Raw genomic sequence first — 13,402 nt, 5'->3', positions numbered from 1 at the left:
TTTAAGAGTGCATTCGATGCTTATTTATACAATGTACAAAGTCATAAATGACCTCATTCGGTGCCGTAATAACTTGGTGATTCTCATGTATAATTCTTCTTAAAATCTTTGACTGAACTATGTGTCACCCTTTCAAGCATTTCCTTTTTTAACGTCAGCGTTTATTTTATTTATGATGACTGTCTGATGTGCCTTAGGATGTTACTTTTATGTTCACACTGTTGTAACTGGTTCAGGTAAAGCTTTTTCTGATTGGTGCAGACTGTTGCCAGGCCCCTTTAATCTCCTTGTTGATGCTTTTTGATGTACGGTAGTACCAAAAAAGAAGAAATTCTGAACTCAGAAGAAGTTCAGCACTGAACTGTGTGCTAAACAAAAAGATACTTCTGAACAGTGAAGCTTCCAACATGGAGCCTTATTCAATGGAAGTATTGAAGAGTTATGGAGATTTCTTTAGTATGGCTTCAGATCAGACCTCCAGCTGCTTCATTAAACAGTATTTATTATCAGGATGTGCAATGATTTAGCAGTATGCACTTGGCCTGTAGCAGCTCCAATTCCAATCTTCTATCAGAGTCTCTATCACATGACAACTGAGGTCACACTTATGTCACAGCACGCCTCACCTACATATTCTTTAATCTCTACTTAAAGAATGATCTCCACATTGGGTTATAGTGCTATCAGGAATCCACACTCTTGTTCTGCAGGAACCCTTGTTGTGAGAACAGCATCTTGAATTAATAGCAGTTCACTTTTATTCATGTTCCCCAGGATAGTGTTTAGTCATGGCATGAATTCCCAGAAGGGCACTGCTCCCTCAGCACTGATCCTCCAAAGGTCCAATGCTCCCTCAGTATTGACCATCCAATAGTGCAGGACACCCACAGTACTGACCATTTAACAGTGCAATGCTCCCCCAGTACCGACCCTCCAACTGTGCAGCACTCCCTCAGTACTGACCCTCTGACAGTGCAGCAGTCCCTCAGTACTGACCCTATAACAGTTCAGCACTGCCTCAGTACTGACCCTATGACAGTGCAGCACTCCCTCAGTACTGATCCGATAACAGTTCAGCACTGCTTCAGTACTGACCCTCAGACAGTGCAGCATTCCCTCAGTACTGACCCTATAAGAGTACAAAACTGCCTCAGTACTGACCTTTCAACAATGCAATGCTGTCTCGGTACTGATCTTCTTAGAAGTGTAAGTTGCTTGCCCCACCTTCTCAACACAGTCTTGCAAATGTGGAATAGGGAATGAAAGAGATTTTGAACTGCACTAACTTTGCAATTGTCCACACATAAATTGCTGAGTACCATCTGGTTTTGGCACCATTACTATGGGTGAGCTCCAATCGCTGCAACTCACTTAGATTATATTGTCTTTGAATATATGTTCAATCTCTTTTTGAACCTGTACCAACTTTAAAGGGTTAAGGGTATAAGAATGTTGCTTAATTAGAACAGCATTTCCTACATCTACATCATGCATAATCAGATTAGTACTTCCCACCTTATTTCCACATATCTCTCCATGTGATAGTAATAACTCTTTCAGGTCACTTTGACTTTCCTCTGGAAGGTAACTCAATAATTTAACCCAATTTTTGAGATCTTCCTCATTGTCCAATGTTATTTCAGGAATGTCCAATTCGGAATCCTCTGAACTTGGTTCTTCACTCTGTGTCGTAACCAGTAACACATTCTCCTTTTGCATTCCTTGCCTATCAAAATACCTTTTGAGAATATTCACATGACACAGTGTGTGAAATTTCTTTCTATCTGGAATTATTATAAAATAATTCACCTTACTCAATTTCCTTCCAAATTGATAAGGCCCACTAAACCTTGCCTTTACATGTTCACTTACCACTAGGAGTAACACTATCTCCACTAGCAATATTATGAATTTTTGATCTCTTGGCTGTTTCCTGATCCATCACGTGCTGTGCTACTTTCAAAGGCTGTCTAGCCAACTCACCTGCTCTATTTAATCTTTCCCTAAAATTTGATACATAGTCCAAATGTGTGATCTCTGAACTCTGACTTAGCAATTTCTCCTTAATTTCAGTGGCCCTCTCACCTCATGCTCAACGGACTGAATTTAGTTGATTCATTTAGTGTGCCCCTAATTGCAAAGATTACAAATGGAATTCCTTTATCCACACCTCTGGATAGTCTTGACTATAAGCCCTCAAGGTGGTCTTTAAAGTTTAATGCCACAGTCCTAATGCTCCCTGTGATTTTGGATGGTAGGCAGTGGATTTGAATTGTTTTATTCGTAAGCCATCCATAACTTCCTTGAATAATTTTGATGTAAAATTTGACCTTTGTTCCGATTGTATTTCTGTGGGTAGATCATAAAAAAAATCCTTTTGGCTGTGATACTGTGCAAGGGGATGGCAATCTCATAGACACAACTGTTATGATCAACAAATACTGACACCCACTTTTTGTTTAAGTAGGTGTATGATTGGAACCATGGCCAGGCAGATCTCATTGACTTGGAGACTCTTGATTGGGGTTGTTAACATGGGCCAAGCAGGGACCCTTGACTGACAGATATAAAGAATAGATTCAGAAGTTCTCCTCAGTCCAGGGAGTGGCTTTGAGCTGGCTGGTCAGAGCCCATGTACATGTAAATAAAGGGTGACGTGGTGACAGGATACAAGCCTCTGTACAGTTATTTCAGTAGAGGTCTTCTGCAATCAATCAAGATTCTTGTAAACGGTTCCTTACATGCGGGACTGGATATTAAGGATGCTCGTTTTATCACTGCCTGAGGTTTTTCCAATTACCTGACAGTTATTTCAGGTCTGGAAAAATTCAACCACATCCTTATGCAATTCAGGCCAGTGAAAATGTTTTTGTACTTTGGCTTGAGTTTTCCTTACTCCCAAATGATTTCCTTCTGTAATTCATGTGCTATTCACAACATGTCCTTTCTATAACCAACTTGTTGAGCTTCTGTCCATTTGTCATCCTCCTGAATATGTGATGGTCTCCATTTCTTCATCAAGGCACCAAGCTTAAGATAGTAACATTCTTGGATACACTCAGATTCAGCTTCTGTGTATGCTTTTTGGTTTTTCCTCATTCTGTTGTTAATCAGCTAATTTCTCTGAACTAAAAATATCCATTTTGTTCTCTGCCTATTCTTGTTTTTTCTCAACCATTTGATCAAACATAGTTTCTGATCATTGAACTTCAACTTCCTTATCTTTATTCTTTGATTCCTCTTGTTTCCTTCTCTGGCTTTGTGATCTTGTTGCTAAACAGTCAAGAAAAATCACAGGATATACTTCCTGTAATACCTCAGATTTTCCACTGACTTTTCAACCACAGTAGTCATCATTCCCAGCTATGATCCAGGTATATCATTCCCAAGGAGAAACTGTATTCCCGAAACCAAGAATTTCTCCATTACTCCTACCATCACTTCACCACTTTTCACTAGAGTTTCCAACCTCACTTTATAGAATGGAATGCTTCTCATCCTGAATTCCACATATTGCCACCTTTTCTGGCAATACTCCGTCTGATTTACATATCATCTCATCATTCCCATCAAAGATTGACTTGCTTCTGTCTCTCTTAAAGCCTTAATTTCTTTACCTGCTCCTCCTGGCATACACGAGTAAACCATATCTACGTAAATAAATTCTTTAAAGAGATCTGGTACATTCTTCTCAACTGTCCTTGATCAGGTTGTACCAGCACATAATCATCAGCCATTTCTGCTGCTAATCTTACAGTTTTAACACTTTACTCTTCCACATGAGTTCTCACTACTGCAGGAAGTGAATTTTTGAACTCCTTCAAAATAATCATCTCTCTAAAAGCATCACATGTTTGATCTATTTTCAGTGCTCTTATCTACCTATCGAAATTACTTAGTTTGATCCTTTCAAACTCAATGTATGTTTGACCAGGTTCTGTCCTTGGATTACTAAAACATTCTCTAAGGGCTTCTCGTACCAGCTCATATGCACTTAAGGGATGGCTTTTTTCACCTCTCCAGATACCTCCTCTGATTGCAATGCAAATATATCACTAGTTCTACGTACCAATTTTGTTTGGATCAACAATACCCACATGGATACCAGCCATTTCATTTGTTTGAGACAAACAAACTGCAGATGCTGGAATCCAAAGTAGACAAGCAGGATGCTGGAAGAACACAACAAGCCAGGCAGCAACAGAAGGTGGAGAAGTTGACATTTCAGGTATAAACCCTCTTCAGGAACCCTTCTTCTTTCATTTGTTTAGCCACTTTTTCAAATGAAATGAAAAGGCTTCTACATCCTTCTTGTTGAACTTGGGCAACACTTGGAAATAGACCATTAGCTACAATGGGATTCTCACCATCACTGTCCTCATCACCACTCCTACCTTTCACCATTACCTTCAATCGATAGATTCAAAAAGGAATTGGATTATTGCTGAAAAGAAAGGAATATGGAATGAGCTGCCAGAGGAAGTGGTGGAGGCTGGTACAATTACAGCATTTAAAAGGCATCTGGATGGGTATATGAATAGGAAGGGTTTAGAGGGTACCAAGGCAGCATCACATCCTTTTACTGCACTCAAATTCTTCCTGCATCATTGGGAATATGCCTCTAGTCTCAGTGAAATCAATTCTGTTCTCATTTCTGCATATTACAGTCAGAATTCCAAACCACAGCAGGAATCCAAGTAATATCTGTCTCAATTATAGGTCCCTACACCAAATGGACCACAGCAGTTTAAGAAGGCATCTCACCACCATCTTCTCAAAGACAACTTGACGTTGAAACCCACATTCCATGAATCAATGAATAAAGTAAAATCTGTTAACTACAGAGGAACCTCAATTAACCGAACGCCTTGGACAGGGAGTTTTTTTTTGGATAATCAAAAGTTCGGGTAAATGAATCCAGATAACCCAGTTTAGCCAATCATCGGGACCTTGCGATCTTGTCCAGATAATCCGAAATTCGGATAATCAAATGCCGGATAATCCAGGTTCCTCTGTCTTTTCAGTGGAGAAAATTCAGTCAAATGATCCACTGAGACATGTCAATGATAGCAACATGTCAGTGATATTTTTATAGACGGCTATATTAGTAAATGGGTCCTAAGGTCAAGAGCTAAATTCCGACTCCTAGAATTTTTTCCCGTATACAGATGCAAACACTCCCTTTGACACTCAAAGCACAAATAACAGTAAGGCCCATCAACAATCTAGTTGCAACTGTATTGGGTGTTGCTGAGGCTGCATCTTGAGAACTACATACTGTTTGATCCCCATATTTAAGAATGTATTGATGTTAGACATGGTTCTAAAGAGATTCACTAAGTCGACTTTTGGGATGAAGGGGTTGATTTATCCAGAATGGCTAAACAGGTTGGGCCTTTATTCATTAGAGTTGAGAAGAATGAGTGATGACCTCATTGAAACATACACTCGGTCCTGATCTAATGCAATATTCCATTCTCAAGTGATCTCGTGTTATAAGAAAACCGTGCAATAACCGCACCATTTAAACGAATGGGGCTGGAATCACGTTATAGCCAATACAGGTAAGGAAAGTAGGAAAGTTTGCATTTACAACTAGCAGTCTAAATTCTTCAACCGTGTTAAAGCCAATTCACGTTGATGTAACATGCATGATAGCAGAACTGACTGTACAAGATTCTGAGTGGGACTTGACAGGATGGATGTTGAGAAGATATTTCCCCTAATAAGTGAATCTCAAACTATGGAATAGAAGAAGGAGACACTCATCTAAAACTGAGACGCAAAGAAATTTCTTTTTCCAAACTGAGTGAATGTCTGGAATTCTCTACCTCAGACAGTTGTAGAGTCTAAATCATTGAATGTATGTAAAGAGAAGGTAGATAGATTTTTGAAATATTGCTGAGTTGATGGCTATGACAAGCTGTGACAAAAGCAGAGTTGAAGGTTGGGTCAGATCAGTTAGGATCTTGTTGAAGAGCTGGGTAAGCTTGAAGGGCCAAATGGCCTAATCCTGCTCCTGTTTCTTATGTTCTCATGTTCTAAGTGTCTTGAAAAGTTTAGGTTCAAGTCCCACTCTAGACACTCAACCACAAAATCTAGAATGTGTTAGATAGATTGTTGTTAAGCAAAAGATGAAAAGCTATCGGATCAGGTAGAAATGTGGATTTGAAATCACAATCCAAACATATATAATCTTATTGAATGGTGAAATAGGCATGAACAGCCTACTCCTAGTCTTTGTTATTTGATAATTCCAGTAGGAGTGAGAGAGAGGTATATTGTCATAGCTAACTTTTATTTTCAGATTAGATATTTAACCCATTGGTCCTGTTGAATAGATGTAAAAGATTACACCAGAATTCGAAAACTTGCAGGGAATTTGTGTTTTTTTGAAAATACTATTTTTGCATCTTCCCTCCAATTCATTTGCACATTTCCTTAGGTTAGGTGAATAGGCCAAAATTTGGCAGGTGGAGTTTAACATGGATAGATGTATGACTATCCATTTTGATGCTGAAGCATAAAAGACGACTTGTTATCTAAGGGGACAGAAAATACTTTGGTGCATGAGACGCAGAAAACTAATACGCAGGTATAGTAGGAAATAAAGAGGGAAAATTTAAGTTTAACATTTATTGCTAAAGGAATGGAGTATAAAAGGATGTAATTGTAGTTGTCGCCTAGTGAGATTGTGTCTGGGGCACTGTGTCCAGTTTTGGTCCCCTTACTTGAAGAAGGATGGAATTGCATTAGAGGCAGTTCAGAGAAAGTTTCTTCAGATTAATTCCAGAGATGAAAGGCTTGTCTTGTGAAGTGAAATAGAGCAGTTTAGGCCTATACTAAATTTAGGCCTATACTAAATTTTCTTTGAAGGAAGAACGGAGATCTTATTGGGGTATATGTGATGCTTGCGTTAATGGTTCCCCTCATTGGGAAATCTATAACAAGAGGTCATAGGTTTAAACTGACAGGTGGCTGATATAAAACAGAGATAAGGAGGAATTAATTCCCTCACAGACCTGAACCTGGAGAATTCATTCCCCCAGTCTGCACTGAATAACAACAGGCAATTACACTTAACTGTTTCTTTAGATTTAATACCTGACAATGCTTTTACATTATATGAATTAAAAAGCAGGAGGGAGAATTATAGGAGGTGAGAGGGGTGGAATTTATGTTTATCCACAGCTGAGCCCTTTGTAACAATGTTGAACCTCTGAATGGGTTCAGATATTTATGTCATGGGAATCCAATCATGCAAACATTAAACTGAAATCACATCTGCATTGATTGCCCTATGATCGACTTTCCAGTTTGGTATTTAATACATTATTCACCACGAACAAATTATTTTTTAAAAATTGTTTATTATGACAGTGATTTCAAATTTACATGATTACCTGAAATGGTAACAAGCAGACTAAGCAATGGAACTGATTACTGTGCTCTGTGGACAGTAAACACTTGTCAATAATTTTAGGAATAAAAGTTGCATCAACTTGTTCAGATTGATATTTTTAAAAGATTTTTACCTTGCTGCTATTATCCACTGAAATTCACGCATTCTCTTTAATATAACTAATAATTACTCTTGCCTGTTTGTGTCAATCAGACTGGAACCTTCCACAATGCAGCACTCCCTCAGCACTGTACCACAGCATTAGCACTACATTATAGGCAGTATTCTTGCTTCTGGTCGGAAGTTTTTTTGCCTTCATAATTCCACTCCGCAAACTTAAGCACTTAAGTTAGACTGCCTCACACACTGAGAAAATGCTGCTCCATCTGAGATATCATAATTCAGATTTAGCTATTAAACACAGACGCTCTGTACTCAGAAAGATGTCAGAGTTCCCATGGTGCCAAGGGCATGGGGCAATTTCTCCTTTGTCTTGGCAAATATTTATCCCTTAACCAACAGCCCCTGTACATTATCAGATGAATGCTTGCGGGATCATTTTTACACATTCATTCATGGGATGTGGGTGCTGCCCATTCCTAATAGCACTGTGGAAAGCTGATAGGAGCAGCTTTCTTGAACTGCTGAAGTCCCTGCGGTGTAGATACATCCATAGTATTTTTTTTTGAGAAGATTTGTAGCTCAGGTTGTGGTTCTGGATGTAGGTTTGCTTGCTGAGCTGAAAGGTTCATTTCCAGATGTTTCGTCACCCTACCAGGTAATATCTTCAGTTTAGCCCACATTTAGATAGCAGCTTTAACAGAGTAAAATGTCACAATGCACTTCACAGAAGCATCACAAAATAATGCAAGCACAAGAATTAACTTAAGAACATCTGAACACTATCAACCGGAACCTGATCAAAATTGCTGCCTTATGTATGTTACTCATTTGCAACATGTATGTTCATTTTAACCACCTAACCAGTAATCTCAACCTTAACTGTGTATCCATAATATGGAGGGTTGGATTAGCAAGCTGGTATCAAACAACTTCCTCTGTCCACTATTGAATGCATGAGATTCCTTCATTGAATGGATCAATGGGTTCACAATGCACATTCAATGAATTTATGTTTTAAATGAAGATTCAGTTGAATAGTTTAAATTGAGAATTGAATTCACATGAACTGCAATATTTTAAAATGACACTTCTACAGTCACTTTCACTTTGAAAAATAAAAAAAGCGAAATGAATGCTTGATTCTCATTTAATGCCTGAAATATCCCTGCACAAGGCATAACCCAAAATATTCTTTCTCGTCTAATTGGAAAAAAAATCTTCAACTCAGTTACATAACAGCAGTTAATCCCATCCTTCAAACAGCAAGCACTGCAGTCTAATAAGAGGCAAAAGCATTTTCACTGAATTCCAGGGAACTACACGTAACACCATTTACTTTCTTTGTACTAAAGGCACCATCTCAAATCTCAATGACTTTCTCAAGGTCAGAAAGAATTCCAACGTATTATTAAATAGCAAAACAAAATGTTGCAGGTGATGGAAACCTGAACGAAATGCAGCCATTTCCTCCTTGACCCCGTTTTAGAATCTGTTAAATTTTCTGAATTAAATCATTGTAAATCTCATCAGTCCATAGAATCCTGGATGATGGGTGGGCAAGGTGAAGTCATGAGGGAAAGATATAAAAGAGACCTAAGGGGCAACTTTTTCGTGCAGAGGGTGGTACGTGTATGAAATGAGCTGCCAGAGGATGTGGTGGAGGCTGGTACAATTGCAACATTTAAAAGGCATTTGGATGTGTATATGAATAGGAAGGTATGGAGGGATTTGGGCCAGGTGCTGGCAGGTGGGACTAGATTGGGTTGGGATAACCGGTCAGCATGGACAGGTTGGACCAAAGGGTCTGTTTCCGCGCTATAAATCTCTATGACAATTTGAAGACACCAATGAAACTAAAATGAAACTAATTTCCCTTATTTCAAGGAAACTGCTTTATATTTACTCAAAATTTAGTCAAATTCTGAGGAGGGCACAAAATGGTTTACAACGCATTCATTTTTTAAAAATGTTGCCAATGTGAGCAAACACTGTAACAAAGCAAGATCCCATGGAAATAAATGACATGCTTTGTCCAGGCTTGGAATTCTCTTGTAGGGCAAACCTGAAGGTGAGATATAAAAATGTGTCCATCCAGCCAATGCTAATTACATTTTCCTGACAACATACGCTTGTGTCAAATCAGCATTGAGAATCTGGATTAAGCATAGTTCCAAAACCATGCAAATTATGTTTCTTCTTGATAAGAATGTGTAACTTTCAGTTCTCCAAGCCATCAACCATGCCCTACATGTATAGAATATTTAGCAATTTATTGTTATTCATTCATGGGATGTGGTCAAGTATTTATTGTCCATTAGTAATTGTCCCTGAGAAGGTAAAGGTGAGCCATTTCCATGAACCACTGCAATCTATGTAGTGTAAGTCACAAGACGTTAGGGCTGGTGAACAAAAGCTTTGTAGATTTTAGGAAGGCCTTGATAGGGGGAGAGTGAGAGTTGGATAAATCCAGGAAGGACATTTCATTTCCTCAGCTGCTAGAGATGCACGGAAGAAAACCTGACTAGTACAAGAAACAGAAATGGAGGAACACAAAGTTCTTGGAGCTGGAAGTGGTTACAGAGTTGTGGAGGTTGGGGAAAGATCGGTGGAACATTTAAGTATTCATTCATTGAGATGTAATAACTGAATCCTGTTGTGTCTTCTCCCAAAACATGCACTTTGCTTCATCGGGTTAGGATGCAGACTTTGAACTCCAGTTACTAACCAGTTATCTTTGAGACTGTGCATTTGATTAGCAGCCATGTCTCTGAGCACAAAGAAACAAGAAATTGCAGGTCAATGTATTTGTCTTGGTGACAGCAGAGGGAGGTTCAGGAGGAAAGATAGCAGGAAAATTAAGAATAGTACACAGGGAACGTGGATGGTTTAAGTCATATCAAAATTAAGCATTCCAACAAATGTCTTCACCCATCTTCCTACCCAGTAGATGTTGACTGCCTTATTATGAGTTCTAGTACTTTACATGCTAAGGTTTGTACAGAATTCCAACCCAAATCAGAGGAAAGTTGATATCAACTTAGCGAGGGTGTTATAAAAATGTGGTGCTTGTTTCAATGAAAATCATTCTGCATTGTAATGTTTTATTTCCTGCATGCTTAGTTCTCTGAACGACACAATGACACATTTTGCAGCGCAGGGCCTTTCAAAGGAATAATGATAGACTGGCTAATGGGGCAGGCAACTGACCTTGAAAGCATGTAACCAGACACTTAACTGTTTCTGAAAGCTTGTGTAACATCATACGCCCTGGGTTTGTGTGGACAATATATACCAGTATTAATCAGCCTGATTACTCACAAATACACAAAGGTGATCTTTTCCCACTTTCTTATTCCTTTCAAAGTTTTAGTTTTTAGTCCATGAAATTGTAGACATAGCAGAAAAAGCTAGATTTAATGTATTGGTGAGCATCCTCAAAGGGAGGAAGTTTTGGAGATCACTCACAACAGCTAATTTGTACACAGCAAGCTCGCATCTGCAGCCTAATACTGATGTAATTACTTTGGTTGAAGAACAGCTGTTGGGACAGTTCCCCTTATTCATCAAAATATTGAGGTTTTTGAGAAGGCAGTCAGGCACACCTATTCAACACCTTATCCACAGCATCTCTGACAATGCAGAAGTCCCCCAGTGCCACATTACAGTGTCAGCCTGGACTGTTGTGCTTAAGTCTTTGCAGTGAGATTTGAACTCACAACCTTCTGGCTTCAGATGCGAGAAATTGAGCTCTGGTTGCCAAACACATGCTGTATGATTGGAGTCATACATTGATCAGTCCAGGATTGGGGTGACTTGTTACCTAGCCTTAAAAGTATTAGCAAAACCAGTAAGTCAGACTTACTGTTGCCAAAATCCTAAAATGTAGCATGATTATATTTAATGCCTTGATTTGCCTTGATGAGGTTTGAACTCATTAAATTTGTAGTAGTCAGTCCAGTTGTTAAAAACAGTACAGTACATTACAATAAATTGCAGGCCATTGATATCAACGGTCCTTTACAGTAATTACTGTACTGAACCAATTAGCATCCTAGCCACACAGTGTCAAACCACTACATTTTAAGTCCACTTTAAACCCACACGCACTACATACTCAAACCAACCCTTTCGGTAAAACGTAACAGTTAATATTAGTTATTAACATACTTGCCCAGGCAATTATATGTTTTCTACTTAAAACTGTATAAATGTCAAAATAAGTGTGAAGCGTCAATTTTAATTCTAACATAGAATGTGATCCATGTGAAGATAATACAGGAGAAAGCACAGCAAAGTAAGTCTTTGTTATAATAAAGGGCGGACCTGAGACAGTTAATCCTTTTTGCAGGTAACTGTGTGAATGGGTATTAGCCGGATTTCTCCCACAAATCCTGCATTATTCAACCTGTGCAAATACGCTTTAATTTAGTTACTGTTTAGAATTAAATGTAAAACCCCCAGATTAAGATAATATTCCACTATCACCCATAACTGGCTGCCTTTCTGCATTCTTTTCTAAAGCAGGAATAATCGTTAACCTTTAATGTTTGCCTCCGAATTTCCCCACATTCTCTCCCTGCCATTCGTTCATTTGAACGTTCTCTTGTACTTTCCCTACAGATCGGGACCACTATTTTTTTTCTCGCTGTATATCTGTCCCTTCACATCTTTCTTGTCCTCCCCCTCTCTCTACATGTATCTCTCTCGCTTTCCTTTGTTCTGCTCTCTCTCCATCTCTCTTTGTGCCTGTTTCCCTCTACCTCTCTCCAACTCCTTTTTCCTCAGTGTTGCTGAGTCTCTGTGTGTGTGTGTGTGTGTCCCCGTGTGCTGCTGTGCTTGTTTCAGTCTTTCTGTCTTCCACCTCTCTCTCCCTCTGTCATAGTGTATCAGTGTGTCTGACAGATCTCTCCTTTGTTCTTTCCCTTGCCTGTGCGTTGTTCTCTGTTTCTCTCTTTCTCTCTGTCTCTGTATAAAGCCTTACCTTGTCCAGAGGAGCCCCAGGGTCTAACTTCTGATGGGTTCACTGTCACCGGCAGGAGCTGTCCAACACCGCTGTCACTCAGTTGCACATCTGCTGCCTTGAAGCCTTTGAGATGCTCGGAGTCGGTCGGAAGCTGCGGGTTGATCTTCATAGCCGCGCTGTGTTTGGGGCTCCTGTTCCTGGCGTGGGGAGATTGCCACATCCTCCTGCCGGGCACACCATGGGCTCGGAGTGGCTGAGCGCTGGCAGTGAAGTCTCGCCGGGGAGAGCAGCGACAACGTCCCCCCTCCCCGAAAGTTGTGCAATGTTTCAGAGCCGCTGCATTCAGGCGGTGTCTGTACACGTGGTGGACTGGATTGGCATGTTCCTGCTCTGGGGACCAAGGCAATCCCTGGTCTGCTGAGTGGAGTTTGAGGGGTTGTTCGTGCGCGGGGTGGGGGGGGTTGGTTCTCGACTACACATGTCAATCAGAAAAGGAGATGCACAATTATTTGCTGCAGGTGTTAGGTGCCAGGGCTGAACCAGTGTCTGCAAGGATTACAGAGCAATCTCAATAATGATCTGCAAATATCAGAGAATCATGCAGCAGCAGCTGGAGAGAGGGGCCGATTGGCCATGGCGCCTGTGCTAGCTATCTACTGGAAGAAAACTTGTAAAATGCAGACTCCCCCTGTTAAATCTCCAATCCCCCAAGAGATTGAATACAATGTGTGAAAAATATTTAGATTCAGAAGAGGGCGTAAAGGTAATGCATTACATGCATTTATGTAGCACCTTTCACAATTCCTCTGGTCATCCTTTATAGTGCTTTATGAGAAGGAAGTGGTCATAGCATTAGGTTACTAATCTGGAATCTCAGGCTAATATTTTGGAGTTGACACACATCATGGCAAATC

The 13,402-nt window shown here is 39.8% G+C and overlaps 1 protein-coding gene across 5 annotated transcripts in view; it reads right to left on the bottom strand.

Moving 5' to 3' along the window:
- The window catches only part of LOC140457922 (anoctamin-4), a 187,546-nt gene extending 174,679 nt beyond the window's left edge, over positions 1 to 12,867 (bottom strand). For all 5 annotated transcript variants that reach the window (XM_072551722.1, XM_072551723.1, XM_072551724.1 and 2 more), the window contains exon 1: positions 12,507 to 12,867. In XM_072551722.1, the coding sequence (XP_072407823.1) occupies positions 12,507 to 12,708 (202 nt within the window). In that variant the 5' untranslated portion in view covers positions 12,709 to 12,867. The remainder of the gene's footprint in view (positions 1 to 12,506) is intronic.
- Between the last annotated feature and the right edge of the window lie 535 nt (positions 12,868 to 13,402).

The sequence above is a fragment of the Chiloscyllium punctatum genome, chromosome 32 (assembly GCF_047496795.1).
Source record: "Chiloscyllium punctatum isolate Juve2018m chromosome 32, sChiPun1.3, whole genome shotgun sequence".
Classification (NCBI taxonomy): Eukaryota; Metazoa; Chordata; class Chondrichthyes; order Orectolobiformes; family Hemiscylliidae; genus Chiloscyllium; species Chiloscyllium punctatum.
Note: the sequence above shows the minus strand (reverse complement) of the source record. Positions and strands in the feature narration are given on the sequence as shown.